Raw genomic sequence first — 14,642 nt, 5'->3', positions numbered from 1 at the left:
ATTCTCAATTTCTTTTCTCACTTATTTCTTATAAATTATATTTTTATTCACATCCAAGCCAAGTCTAAAACTAAAGATTTCCTTCCACACCATTAAAGCAAAATACAGAGCAGACATTTGTAACATAGAAACCAAAAAACAACCTTTGTCAGAAAAATGACATTTGTAATCTCAAACCTTTCTCCATCACTTGTTCAAAAGCCAATATTTTCATTTCCATATACAAAGCTTGAATCACTTTTAAATTAGAAGAAAGGTAATATTATATTTGTTTGAATCTATTATAGAAATAATTTATGATATTACAAATAGTTTAACAACTTCCATGACCCTTAACCAAAACTATTATGTTTCTTCTTTATATCTATTACTTCTTCCTTTAAAATGATAATATAATTATTTGTCTATGTATTTCAATTTAAAATGTAATTTTAGTGAGGTTTGAGTACAAGGAAGAACAAATTCCAAACTCTCGATGTACTTCAGTTCATTAGATTGTGGATGTGCATTTTAAATTTTTGGACTTATATAGGATTATTACTAGATTGGTTGGACTTTGAGTTTGTAGATTATTGTACATTTTTGTAATATAAATGAGTTTTAAAACATGATGTAAAAAAAAAGAAAATATATAGGCCCAGCCCTAAAGCCTTTAAAGAGGGCTTAGGGTAGGGTAAGGGCTTGAGGTTTAGACTTGTGACCCGGCCCGACCCGACCCGACCCTATGCTGACTTTAGGGCCGGGCCGACCTGGCCCTAATATTTGAAGGGCTTTAAATGTTTAGGGCCGGGCTAGCCCGACCCGGCCCATTGCCCACCCCTAATTGGAATACCAGAGCTTTCTTCTACACAATTTTCGCACTTAAAAATTTTATGCTCCGTAAATAGGGAGAGTCTATGAAGCAAATAGGCATTCAGTCGAGCCATATTTCTATGAGGTTATTGTTGTTGGCAAATTTAACTACTCTTTTAATGAAAATTATCATCTTCTCGAATAACCAATATCTTTTTGTTATTATATAACGTAACAGGAACATAAAAAAATATTTCGTTATAATGATTTTGTTTAGGGGATTTCGTTGTTTTAGAGGTTTTTCTTTTTTCTAATAGAGAGTGACAAACCACTTACAAAAACTAGACTAGACGTGGAGTGACAATTAATGTTACTATTTGAGAACCGATATGAATGCGATGATCGTGGCTCGAGAATTAATTTAGAGCCTCGGTGCCAAAAAAATACAACCATCCATTATATCCAATAATTGGTTATCGGAAAAGTTATATCCATAAATTCATTCACATTCACTGTTTTTATGTTTTTTTAACACACTATTTTTTATGTTTTTTTCCATCATTAGTGATAGTTTGTTTGTATAAATTTAAATGCGTTCTTTTTTCTAGCTAATCGGCATATAATGGTTTATTTGCAGAATGGATAATCAAATGTGATTATAATCAATCTGTTATATGGCATATAATTATAATGTCATATAATTTAACAATGCCCATTAATCAACCCGGAGTGGTGTGAAGGACTCTGTGGACTTGGTATTTTAAGACCTCATTGGACTTCCTAATTGACTTTTGAAATTAACAACTAGAAATTAAAAGGTAAGTATGTTGGAAAGTGTTACTAGCTCACTTTTACATATTATCTGTTACTAATGCTTAATTTTGATATTTTCTTGGGTGAAAATGTTTCTTTTTTTTTATGGTGAGCGGGTGAAAATGTTTCATTTATCAAAAAGAGGGTGTAACAGCGGAGACCTGTGGTCCAGTTCTATGTGAGCCAATAGATATCATGCCAGATTTGTAATGATGCTGAAGAAATACCAACTTTACATAATATTTTAGTCATGCATTTTTGTAAAAGAAGAAGTGTTTTAATGGGGATTAACCCGTTAATAATGGTGGAATGACTTTGTAATGTTATTAATTTTGGAGTTGAATTTTTAGAGTTTCGGGTCAAAGCTTCAGTAGATATATCTAACAAAGGTTTTGCATGATAACTGACTTCATTAGAAGTAAACTCATGCGTTCGATGTTGTATTCTGTTTTTGTTGAAACGTTTGCTTAGCTTGGTGAAGAGACTTGTTATCTCTGTTACCAAACCAAATAAATTTAAGACACGATAAATCTTCATAATTATTTTTTATCAATGGTCAATTTAGGAATGTTTTTTTTACTTTGTATGTTTGCGACATTATTAATTATGGCATGTAGTATTTTACTTTGAGTAAACACATTTGAACACATGTAAAGTAAATAACTAATTCCGCTAATTCAATATTTCAATGAGGTCCAATCCATGCTACAAAGACAAAGCTACAATTACTAGATTTTATCTCATGAAAAGTAATATTCTATAGTTCTTGCTTAATGATAGCCTTGATGCAGATGCCGACTAGCAAAGTTGGTTAAACTTTTGGGTGATGATATCAGACCGCCAGCATCAAAGAATTACTGATCTCATTTAAAACAGACTTACCAATCAAAAAAAATGATAGCCTTGAAAACAACTAAACAAGCTTCATTTATAGTCCTAAGGTTTTGCCTTAATAATTCAGTATTTTATTCATATATATATTGTTTGATTATGTGAGTGTCATTTTACTTTAGAATATGGCTCACAATGTGCTCAGACTACTCAATAAAATTTTATATTGAAGAATAGAAGATTGTCTTGAAAATCAATATTTATGTTTCTGTTGCTCGAGAAAACGGTAATTGTTTAATATTTTTCCACGATTTATATACTGGACAATGTTTCATATGGTTGTATATGAAGTTATGAACAAGTTCATCAAAAAGTGTTGAAGGCGTGGTAGAGGACAACATCCATGTCAAGTTTTTCCTGAATATACTTTCAGTTGTTTTTGTTCATTTTTTTTCCTAGTAACTTATGGATAGACTCTATAATATTGATTAGGTACAATTTATATATGTACCCAACTATCATTCATATCCGAGTAATCAAATTATTTTGCACATATCAATATTCAAATGTTTAGTTCATTACAATTTAGCTTTATAACAAGAAGTAAAGGAGTAGCTAGATGTATTTAGAAAAGGTGAAATTGTATAACCAGATCAACATACTTTTTATTGTAAAATATCTCCAAAGCTCCAACTATTAAAGGGCACAATGTTTTGGTCTGAGACGCTATCAGACATCCACAAAATAAACAACCATATCAAAATAAAATGTCTACAAATTTCCACTTATACTACACATTTGAAAATATTTGGGTGTAATAAGATTAATGCCACAAACAACATAAACAACTCTTGAGCACCGGTCATACCTGGTAGTGTAATATAGAGAAATATTTGATCAATTTTTTTTTAATATTTGACGAAGAATATTTAGTGGTAGAAAAAATTAAAGTGTAATATAGAGAGGGAGAGAGAATGTGGCTGGTCCAACTGAACATTCTCGAGTCCCGCAAAATTGATTTGTTTACCTGTTTAGGTAGGCCGTATAGTGATTAGATACTGGAATCTGAAGGGTACAAAAGTAAATTAGACGTCTGAATCTCATCATCACCATTCATATAATCATAGCTGACAGCACAAGTATCAAAAAAAATATTTTCCTTTTTCTATCGCAGCTGAGTTATAGTAGAGTTTGGAGTCATGAGCATGAATCCTGAGTAGTATGTTTCTCCACCTCAATTACATCCTTTATATTTATTTATTTATTTATGCTTCAGATCCACTGGTTCACCAAGTTTCATATAATTAGTATTGTCTGTCACCTTTGGTTTAAGTCTTATTTTCCATGTTTTGCTTATTGAATAGAGAGAGTCCGAAGTTGTTGATTTAACAAGCGCTTTTCATCTTCTTTGCCCAGCGACTATCTGTTCAAGCTTTTGCTCATTGGAGATTCTGGTGTTGGCAAATCATGTCTCCTTTTGAGATTCGCTGTAAGTCATTATTTTTTTGTATTTAAATGAGTGCTCAATCATACTTTTTAATAATATTTGCCATTTTAACCAAAATCAACCCAATGGAACAAATGAATTGGATTCATTATTGACTCTCCTATCTAAAATCTAGCAGACGTAAACAAATTGATACATCTCTATGGTCAATCCAAAGTTATCAGTAGGGGCCTCTGGCTACCCCAGCTCGACTTGTAGTATACGTCCACGCTTGGCTTGTGTATGCCCTGACATCTTTCTTCTTCATGGTACAGGACGACTCGTATCTGGAAAGTTACATTAGCACCATTGGAGTTGACTTTGTAAGTGGGGATCTTACCTCTGAGCTTACTTTTGGCATAAATGTAACTTACCAACAATATTCTCCTGTTTGCAACATGTAGAAAATACGCACTGTGGAGCAGGATGGAAAGACCATTAAACTTCAGATTGTAAGTTTTTATTTATTCTAAGTTGGTATCTGCACATAATAGTTAAAAATGTAGTTAGGTTAAAGATTTACAGGTTATGTACTTGTTCCCAAATCAGTTAGGTTAAGGATGATAAATTTGATTCGGTGTTGCGAAGTAAATTCCTATCCTTAGTGGTATGCATCATTTACATGCTAAGTGGTACTTACGACTTATTGGATATCCATCTCATGGAGGAATAGGTTAATGATAAATCAAATTGGTGATTGATAACAGAGTTATGCTCTTTGCACTAATAAACACAGTGCACATCAGACAATTGTGGCAGGTAGAAGTCACATCTCTGTTGAGCCGAATTACAATGGACCTATAAAATTGTGAAATGTATTCTGTGCATGACGGTTACTTTTTATTTTTAATTCTTATGATGAATCTTGATGCTGAAGACATTGTTATGATCTCATCAACTACTTCATACAAATTCCAGGTCAATTTTCCCGGGCGGCTGAAATTTTGTTTTTTTGGCGTAACTTCTCATGCTCTAAATCATGTGCTCTTTCTGTGTAGTGGGACACTGCAGGGCAAGAACGTTTCAGGACAATCACTAGCAGCTATTACCGTGGAGCTCACGGTATCATTGTAAGCAGTCTTATCTGTTTGCATTTTCTTACCATAGTGAATTCTCATATGCCGGTGCTGTCTTGGGCAGGTTGTCTATGATGTAACAGATCAGGAGAGCTTTAACAATGTGAAGCAATGGTTAAATGAAATTGATCGCTACGCAAGCGAAAATGTGAACAAGCTTTTAGTTGGAAACAAGTCTGACCTTACAGCAAATAAAGTCGTGTCATATGAGACAGCCAAGGTAAAACACTACTCTGCTTATTTTTGTGGGATAAACCAGCACCGTATTGTTGAAAAAGGGGGAGGGGGTGCGAGCGACACTGGCCTAGTTGCAAGCTGAAGAACATTAGAACATTGTTTAGCGAGATAGAAATTCTGGGTGAACATTTTCCTCTGGTGGGGATAATTCTTTAGGATGGTTGAGATTTACTTGTGAAATAAATGAAAGTTGTCTTTAAAAATATAAACTCAGTCCAGTCAGTGTACAGATTATTCTCTTTAAGTATTAGGCTGTATGTGTACATGTGGAGAATCTCTTATTGAAATTTGATCAACAATCTTTATCATTTATTTATCTAGGCATTCGCTGATGAAATTGGAATTCCATTCATGGAAACAAGTGCCAAAAATTCTACAAATGTGGAACAAGCTTTCATGGCTATGGCTGCTGAGATCAAGAACAGGTAATGTTTTCCAGTTTTAATATGGTATTTTCTTTATTTCTTGATGAAGATAGCCTGAAATATAGACAGTTCAAGTAAACTTTGCATTCCTGTGAGGACCTATATGAGAGAGAGATCCACTTGAATGTTGGGCACACACAAAGTTAATCAAGATGTGGTAACGTTCAAGGTATAGCTTGAGGTGGTGATTGGTGGCATCTGGACTGGGAAACAACATTTGCTGAAAGTTGTAGCATGTTGATTGCTTTTGACGGTTTTTCTGTTTTTATACATATTTATAGATCTGTCATATTTCAAGTACACAATTAAAAGACTATTCATGGACAATGCCATATTTCAAAAATAATCTGTGTCGGATACGTATCCACGTGTCTGTATCCGACACACACGGACACATTGTATGTAATATACCTCAATTTTTTATATTTCTCCATGTCAGACACTTCGTATCCATGTCGGATACAGACACATATCCATGTCAGTGTAACTTAGTTAAAAGATGATCAGTTGTTTTTGTATTGATGTACATGTTATTATGAAACTTCTACAAGTCAAATGATTGTTTGAACATTGACCTGTTAAAGCAGTTCAAAATATGTTCTACTGTTTAACCTGTATGAGAAGTATCTCTACCATGTGATTGGCTTGATATACAGACGCAGGTGTTGAAGAACCCATTTTTCATCATCAAAAGGCCTCTCCATTTTTCTGTCTTCTTCCAGAAGTTATTCTCTTCATTCATTTGTTTTCCCTTTGTGTTTTGCAGGATGGCTAGTCAACATTCCATGAACAGTGCCAGACCGCCTACAGTACAGATACAAGGACAACCTGTTGCACAGAACAGTCCCTGCTGTTTGTCTTAAGCAAGAAGTGTGTGTTCTGTCTTACGTCCCTGTTAAGTGCCTTGTATTTGTGGCATGTAAAACTACGTTTCTCTCTATTTGTATTCAAGGCACTTGTTTGTCCGTCCTCATCAGCCAGTACTTCTGATTTACGTGTCTCGTAAATTGTCAATTCTTTTCAACTATATGATTTAGAAAAGTACCTGTACAAATCAGGAAATACTATAGAATGGCAGTTTTTGTTTCTTCTGTGTACGCAATACTCTCCATTAGACTTAGATGCTTGTTTGTGACTCTCCAATAAATACTTCTTCAGCTGGCTTTGGCTTGAACCCTATTGTTCTGCCTCTGTGTGCGGTTGTACTAAAAAGGAATCAGGATCATTATTAGCAGTTCTTGGAATAACTAAGAGTGATATTTTATTTTATATTTATATTTGCTTTGAGCCTGAATTTGACATTGCTGCTTAAGAAGCTTTTTCAGCAAGACTAGCATCCATTAAATTGCTCAAATTGTATGAACTCAGTATTCAGTAATGTGAATTCACTGAATTGTAGTCCAAAATAATGTTTTAAAGAAACCTTAAGCTTACGGTTTCTGATAGCTTCTGGACGTCAAATACTACAAATGACTGAATTTAGAGATTGGAGATGATTAGATGAGCCAATATGGACTATGAAGTAAGCTTAAAAAATATGTCATTGATACAAGGTACAGCATTATTCTACACGGTGTAGATGATACACTGATACATTATGGCATGAAATTTTCCTCAGATGTTTCTGTGGCTTGGCTTCTAATTAGTAGAAGTCTGAAGACATGTGCCGGGGAAAAAGAGCGTACAAAATAACTCTGAAGAATATACCGCCTAATTACCTGTCGTATGTTTTCTAGTCAAATTTACAAAAGAACTGCAGTTCTTTTAATTTAAACTGAAACAAATTAACTCTACTCGATCAATCTCAAGAGCCAACCAAAAGATGAGCTGCTACCTTCCTGGGCCTCCTTTTCTTTCTTCCCCCAAAAAAAAATGCTGCTGCTATTTCTCTTGCTGTGCTAGAGTCAGTGCAAGCTCGTTGTCTGTAGTCTGTACCATTGCATGCTCTTCCGTGGTTGCTCCACCTGCTTGTTTTGCTGCCACCATCTCGTTGTGGTCCCTGATGATCACAGCAAACACTGCAGTTTTACATTCTTTTCTTCTCTCTTCTTCTCTTTTTCCCCATTTTTTGTCGTAAGGGCATCACATTTCAGTTTGACCCACCCAGGTGGTGGAGCCATCCATTTATCTTCTATGTTTTCAGATGTATTCACTTCTACATTAATGGAGCTATTAGAGCTCAGCACCACCCATTCTTTTCAACTACTCAAAGGTTTGTTCAGATATGTCGTTTAAAGTGTGTGCTTCAAGCTTGCATTCAACGCCAGCTGAGGTACATAATATAGGACTACAATGAGGATTGCAAGGAAGTATACTTGTCTACAGTACATAAATAAAATGAAGTTAATCCAACTCCATTTCGTACAAAGTCGGTGTATAACTGTATACTCTTCTTCCAAGTAAGGATACAGGCCAAAGTCGATCTCTGTGTCTAAACTCAAAAGACACAAAAAGGGATGGTCTCTTTCACAAATTGATTGCGGGAAAGTGCATTGTGCATCTATTCTCAGATGATGTTTGGCAGCTTTCTACGCATCTTCCTTATGAAATTCTTAACTTTTGCAGGAACTGGGAATCCCCTATACTTGTTTGTGAAACTCATTTCCCAACCGAGATGACCAATATTGCTATGTGCCCACATCGTTTATCTTCTGTAGTGTGTCGCTTGGATTTTATTGATGTCACTGACTAGAACACTAGGTTGAAGTTGGGAAAGCATGTGTCTGAGTGTCTGTCTCCCCATTAGGGTTGATGATACCTTGAGCTGGGGATCAACCTCATCATAGTCTAGGATTTGGCAAATATTTTAGTACTATAGGATTGTAGTACCAGGCTACCAGCCATGGTCCAACCAGAATCTAACCGGTTCTCCATCATCAATTCTCCATACAAGACCTTTTTTAACTGGTGCAGGGTCTGGAGGCTAGGCACCCACACCCATTTGCCTGCACCAGCACGTGTAGTTGTCGGTTATAGAATACTACATTTTGGTTTTTCTGGAAGTTATTTGGAGGGTACTCACTGATATAGGTGCACGCCGGCAGGTTCTTAACCAATAACCCTAAAATAACAGCTCCCATAGGCTTTGCCTACAATTACTAGCTGGAGGTGTTTCTAGCAGGTGAGACCACTCCCCCTCTTCTCTCCCCCAATGCAATATAGCAGTAACAACTCCCACATACTTTAGGCACTAAACTTGTTAAGACTACAATTACAAGTCATGTTCTAGACTTTTAGTCACTGAAATTTAGTGTACGTAGGGGAAGGAGGAAAACCCGGGAGTCTTAAGAGAATTAAGCTTTCTTTATTGAAAGACATACTCGTGGAAAGTGTAGAGGTGACACTTCTTTGGATTAATATGTTAAGTTCTCAATGTATAAATGAACAAATAATAATACAAAATCAGACTAAATTTTCGGTTCTGAATTTATAAATAAACAAATAACATGTTTCGTGATTGGTAGTGGTACAATCTCAGAAAGTTCTAAAGACCGCATCACCATTGACCAACTTCCACTGGGTAAACTTAAGCTCCAGTCTCCATCAGGATATCCTGAAAGTCTGAAACCATACGATGGTTCTCAGGATCACTTCATCTCCATGACATAACTTATATTCCATGATAAGATACCTGTCCATCTTTCTTCCTTTACAAAACATAGAGCCTTATCAACAAGAAACCATATCATTCAATATACTCACCAGTAATCTCCACATGAACAATTCCCATTCCTAAAATGATGGAACCTTATCGTATCTCTAACAATGATTTCCCGTCTTTCGATATCTGAGATGTACTTTATGGCATTGTGGCAGTCCCCGCAGATTCTAAGATTCTTAAACACTCGAATTCGAGTCCCTGGAGGTGAACTGATCAATCCAAATGCAACAGCCAGTTTCTCGCTGTGCCTCATAAGTAGCATCTCTTTCTGTTCCTCCCCAACATCGTGCAATGCAAAATCAAGATCTAGTTTGTACCCTGCCAGCTTCATACTCTTCTCCAACTCATTTAACTTCTGGTGTATTAAAGCTAATTCAGGATGTAACCTGTCTCCTGATCTGAACTCATGAACCACACTCTTTATTTCTATCCAACTATACCCGGGACTTTTCACCACCTTATTGTCCTTCATCAATTGCCGAACTCTGCCAACCTGGTCCCATTTGTTCATCGCAGCGTAAACATTAGCAAGCTGAACATAACCTGCAGCACTTGTCGGATCTAGATCAAGCAAGTTTTGAGCTGCATATTCAGCCACCTCTGAGTTCTTGTGTGTCCTACAGGCGCCTAAAAGAGTTCCAAATATTGCGCAATGTGGTTTAAAAGGCATTCTCTTTATCACTTCTACCGCTTTGTTTAGCAGACCAGCTCGACCAAGAAGATCAACTATACATGCATAGTGATCTGGCCTAGCTTCAATCCCATACTCAGTTTCCATACTGTCAAAATACTGAACCCCAAGATCCACTAACCCAGCATGGTTACAAGCCGATAAGACCGCTACAAAGGTGATCCAATCCGGCTTGACTCTTCTCCTATTCATCTCACCAAACAGCCCAAGAGCCTTCCTACCAAACCCATGTTGAGCGTACCCAGAAATCATCGAATTCCAACTAACAGTATCTTTCTGCCTTACCTCCCCAAACAACTTTCCAGCATCATCTAATTCCCCACATTTGCAATACATACTAAGCAACGATGTTCCAACCGTTGTATTAAAGTACAATGGTGATTTACATGCATACTGATGGACTTGCTTACCTAATTCCAGTGCAGATAAATTACTACAACCAAGTAGAACGCTACTAAAGCTCGACGGATTTGGTTTTACCCCCAAACCCACCATCTTCCGAAAAAGCTTTAAACCATCTTCCGCTCGACAATTCTCCACATAACCTGAAATCATACAATTCCAACTCACTAAATTCCTCACTGGCATCTCCTCAAACATTTTTTCCGCCAACTCGATCTTTCTAAACTTCATATATCCCGTAACCATTGCTGTCCAAGCAACCACACTCTTAACCGGAGCACGCTGAAACAAACCCACAGCGGCATCCAAGTCACCCGTCTCGACAAACCCAGATATCATAGCACTCCAAGAAACACTATTCTTCTCCGGCATTGTCGAAAATAACTCCATCGCTTCACTCATCTCCCCATTCTGTGATAAACCTGAGATCATCGTGTTCCAACACGCGATATCCTTAAAGGGTATTCTATGAAAAAATGCCCAAGCATTTTCGATATCAAAGTTGTGGAAATAACAAGCTAACATTGTGTTATAAGAAAAAACATCTGGTTCAGGAATTTCATCAAACAGTTTGATAGCTTCGTTTAATTTCCCGGGCTTTTTTGAATACCCAGCTAAAATTGAGTTCCAAGTAACAGTAGTTTTAACTATCATGTTTTCAAAAACAGCACGTGCGGAATTAAGATCACCTGATCTGATGTAATTGGTAATCATCTTATTTGATGAAACAATGTTAAGATCTAACGGTTGAGATTGACTTGATAAGGAGATCATGCTATGGGTGGGTTTGGCATTTGGAGTTTGAGTTGTGAGGTGTTGAGGTTTGGTTTGCAAGAATTTGGTTAAGAGGTGATGCTTTCTCTTTGTGTTAATTATTGTAAAAGACATTGTCCATTTTATTGAAACATCACTGGATTTAGTTTGTCAAATGTTTTCAATACTTAAAAACATTAGGCAACCCCAAAAGAAAAATAAAAATAAAAATTAGGCAACCATTATTCACACCTAGAGCATATTATGAAATTGCTTGGCTTGTGTACACCCAAGCTCATTGTTTGTATTTATAGGATTTGTGATATTTGGTCTCATGTTAGTTCATATTCCCCAGTTCCATAAGTTGATTTGATTTCATTCTTCCACAATTATTTATTTTTATTATTATTATTATTATTAAAAAAAAGGAAAAAAGGTTTATAGAAATTAGATTTCCCTAGAATTTACTAAATGCCTCTATATGAAAAAGGAAAATCTAAAATTAAAAATAAGGGAAAAAATACCAATAACAAAATGGAAAAAGAAAATAAATAATTGTTTATGTTTTTTACTTGTTTTTATTTTATTTTTTTCCGGTGGAAATTTATGATAGGGTTTATGTTTGTTCATGGACATTTTAGAAGAAAAAAATGGATACAGTTAAGTGTATATTTATAAACAAATAGAAAATAATAGCTAATCAAATTATCAAAATATGGTAGATGTGTGGTGAATAGATGCTTAGGACACACTGTCCTAAGCCTTATTGACTTATTTACCGAAGTTTTCACAATATTTTGGGAAATATTTTTTGATGTTAGAGTATCTTTAGGAGAGAAACCAAGAAAACACCAAATATTTGAACCAAACCAAATACTAAACCAAAAAAATCATGAGCGATATCAAATAGTTGACATCAAATGACGTATTTTTGGATAAACCACATTGTATAGCCCACGCAGCTTTTGCAAAACATCGCCACAGAAGCCCACCTTAGAAGTCCAAGTCCACGCGGTTTTCCAGAAACTGCGCAATGTGTCACACATCAACTTTTTTCTTTATTCTCTTTTCAAATCTCTCACGCGGTTTTCGCGGTGTTTTCACAAAACCGCGTGATTGAAGTTCACACTTTTGCCCAAGCATATGCTGTATTCAAAAACTTACGCAGTTTAGATTTGATACAGCACCAAAGAAAATACCAAATTTTGGCCGATTTGATGTTTGTTTTGGTGTTTTCATCAACATGTGTCTCAAAAAAAAAAAAAACACCAAATTATTGAAAATTTGGTGTTTGAGATTAGGATAGTGTCTCACCTAAATATGCTCTTAGGATGGGTTATAACTCTTGTCAACTCTTGTCAAGGTAGCAACAGCAGCAGTGTCAAAAGTGGATTGAGAGTTGCATATATTGCTAGTAGGGATTTACACAAGGTGTCAAAAGTGAACAATTTCAATGTAGTTTATGTGAATTACACATTCGGACATTCTGGTTTATTTTTGAAATGCCACAACGATCATTTGATTTGGATGTGTTGAGTGATTTGGTTACTAAAATTGATTTAGAGTTGAGTGAGGCGCAGTTGTCTAAACGTGATCGTCTTCTTGGACTTAAGCGATCTTATCAGCGAGTCTATGAGAGTATTATTAAGACTTGTGAAAGAAAATGATTTCATTCTTAATCAATTGTTAGTTCTTCTTACATTTATATACTACTCTTAGTTAGTTACAAAAGCTTAACAAGAATTAGTTACTAAATCATCTGAGCTGGCATGATTAGTTAGGTGTTGTCCTTGACTGTTGTCTGGCTTGACTGCATTGAGTGACTTTCATCATATATTTCCTTAATACCCCCTTCAAGCTGAAGGGAGATTGTTGAACTGACAGCTTGGATAGGAGCATCTGAAATCGCTGAGTAGACAACCCTTTTGTGAAGATATCTGCCAGTTGATCCTTAGTGCATAAATATTGGACATCTAGAAATTTTGAAGTGACTAACTCTCTGACATAATGGTAATCAATTTCTACGTGTTTGGTCCTTGCATGAAAAACAGGATTATGCGCCAAGGATATTGCACTGATGTTGTCACAGTGTAGAAGAGGACTTCTGGGCAAAGAAATATGAAGATCTTTAAATAACTTGCAGAGCCAATAAATTTCTGCAACAGTATGGGCAAGAGCTCAGATTACATCAGATGATGATCTTGCCACAGTGTGTTGCTTCTTTGCTGACCAAGAGATCGAATTTGATCCTAAGAACACAACAAATCCAATGATGCTTCTTTTGTCCACTGGACAACCAGCCCAGTCAGCATCTGTGAAAGCATTTAAATGTAAAGAACCTTTTGTAAACAATAATCCATGAGTGATGGTACCTTTCAGATACCTTAATATTCTTTTGACTACACTTAAATGAGGTGACCTTGGATTGTGCATAAACTGACACACAAGATTTACAACAAATGATATGTCTGGCCTAGTCCAAGTGAGGTATTGTAAGCCACCAACAAGAGACCTATACTCTGTAGGATCCAAGAGATATTCACTAGTATGAGCATCAAGTTTACAACTGCTAGAGATGGGAGTAGAACATGGCTTGGCATGAATCATGTTAGCTTGGCTGAGAAGATCATAGACATACTTGGTCTGAGAAAGAAATAATCCATTTGATTGTCTTTTTTAACTTCAAGACCAAGAAAATAATGTATTGAACCAAGATCCTTCATAGCAAATAAAAAGCTGAGTTGAGAGATGATCCTTTTGTAAGTTGTAGGACAACTTCCTGTAATGAGAATGTCATCTACATATACTAGGACATATGTCAGAGATGTTGAATCTTTAAGTATGAAGAGAGAATGATCAGCATCTGGTGTAGTAAATCCAAAACTGAGTAGAGCTTGATAGAGTTCCTCATACCAAGCTCTAGGAGCTTGTTTCAATCCATATAGTGATTTCAGAAGTTTACACACATGCGTAGGCTTTTGAGGATCTTCAAAACCTTTAGGCTAAGACATATACACTTCTTCTTTCAAATGGCCATGAAGGAAGGCATTTGACACATCCAATTGCCTAATATCCCAGTTGAAATGCACTGCCAGTGACAATATAATTTTGATGCTAGTAGGTTTTGCTACAGGACTGAATGTCTCTTGGTAGTCTAAACCACTCTTCTGATGAAACCCTTTGGCTACTAACCTAGCCTTAAACTTATCCAGTGAACCATCTTGTTTCTATTTAAGCCTGAAAACCCATTTGTTTTCCACAATGTTCATTCTTGGTGAAATGGGAACTAAAATCCAGGTTCCAGTTTTGATTAAGGCATTGAATTCTTGGGCCATGGCTTCTCTCCAGTGTGGATCTTTGATGGCTTGAGAATAACATGTTGGAGTAATAGGTAAAGATGAAAGAGATGTATGAAGAGCATAAGAAATAGGATGTTTAGTTGATAAAAGAGATTTAGGTTTAAAAATGCCATGCT

General features: G+C 35.9%; 2 protein-coding genes across 2 annotated transcripts; one reads left to right on the top strand and one right to left on the bottom strand.

Annotated features, from left to right (window-relative positions):
* The first annotated feature begins 3,327 nt into the window (after window positions 1–3,327).
* Window positions 3,328–6,746, top strand: LOC147481226 (GTP-binding protein YPTM2-like). The gene is made up of 8 exons (XM_086577743.1): window positions 3,328–3,655; window positions 3,853–3,925; window positions 4,198–4,245; window positions 4,327–4,374; window positions 4,921–4,992; window positions 5,063–5,218; window positions 5,557–5,660; window positions 6,427–6,746. The coding sequence occupies exons 1-8, from the start codon at window positions 3,636–3,638 to the stop codon at window positions 6,521–6,523; spliced, it is 618 nt and encodes a 205-aa protein (XP_086433869.1). The 5' UTR covers window positions 3,328–3,635; the 3' UTR covers window positions 6,524–6,746.
* Window positions 6,747–8,979: 2,233 nt separating this feature from the next.
* Window positions 8,980–11,451, bottom strand: LOC147481225 (Tetratricopeptide repeat (TPR)-like superfamily protein). The gene has a single exon (XM_086581036.1). It carries the CDS (start codon window positions 11,300–11,302, stop codon window positions 9,359–9,361), a length of 1,944 nt encoding a protein of 647 aa, XP_086437162.1. The 5' UTR covers window positions 11,303–11,451; the 3' UTR covers window positions 8,980–9,358.
* Between the last annotated feature and the right edge of the window lie 3,191 nt (window positions 11,452–14,642).

The sequence above is a fragment of the Coptis chinensis genome, chromosome 8 (assembly GCF_015680905.1).
Source record: "Coptis chinensis isolate HL-2020 chromosome 8, ASM1568090v1, whole genome shotgun sequence".
Classification (NCBI taxonomy): Eukaryota; Viridiplantae; Streptophyta; class Magnoliopsida; order Ranunculales; family Ranunculaceae; genus Coptis; species Coptis chinensis.
Note: the sequence above shows the minus strand (reverse complement) of the source record. Positions and strands in the feature narration are given on the sequence as shown.

Excerpts from the sequence above, each read along its gene's own strand:
- LOC147481226 (XM_086577743.1), top strand. The coding sequence starts at position 3,636 with ATGAGCATGAATCCTGAGTA. Across the intron at positions 3,926-4,197 it reads GTCTCCTTTTGAGATTCGCT|GACGACTCGTATCTGGAAAG; the intron begins GTAAGTCATTAT and ends TTCATGGTACAG. Across the intron at positions 5,661-6,426 it reads GCTGCTGAGATCAAGAACAG|GATGGCTAGTCAACATTCCA; the intron begins GTAATGTTTTCC and ends TGTGTTTTGCAG.
- LOC147481225 (XM_086581036.1), bottom strand. The coding sequence starts at position 11,302 with ATGTCTTTTACAATAATTAACACAAAGAGAAAGCATCACCTCTTAACC.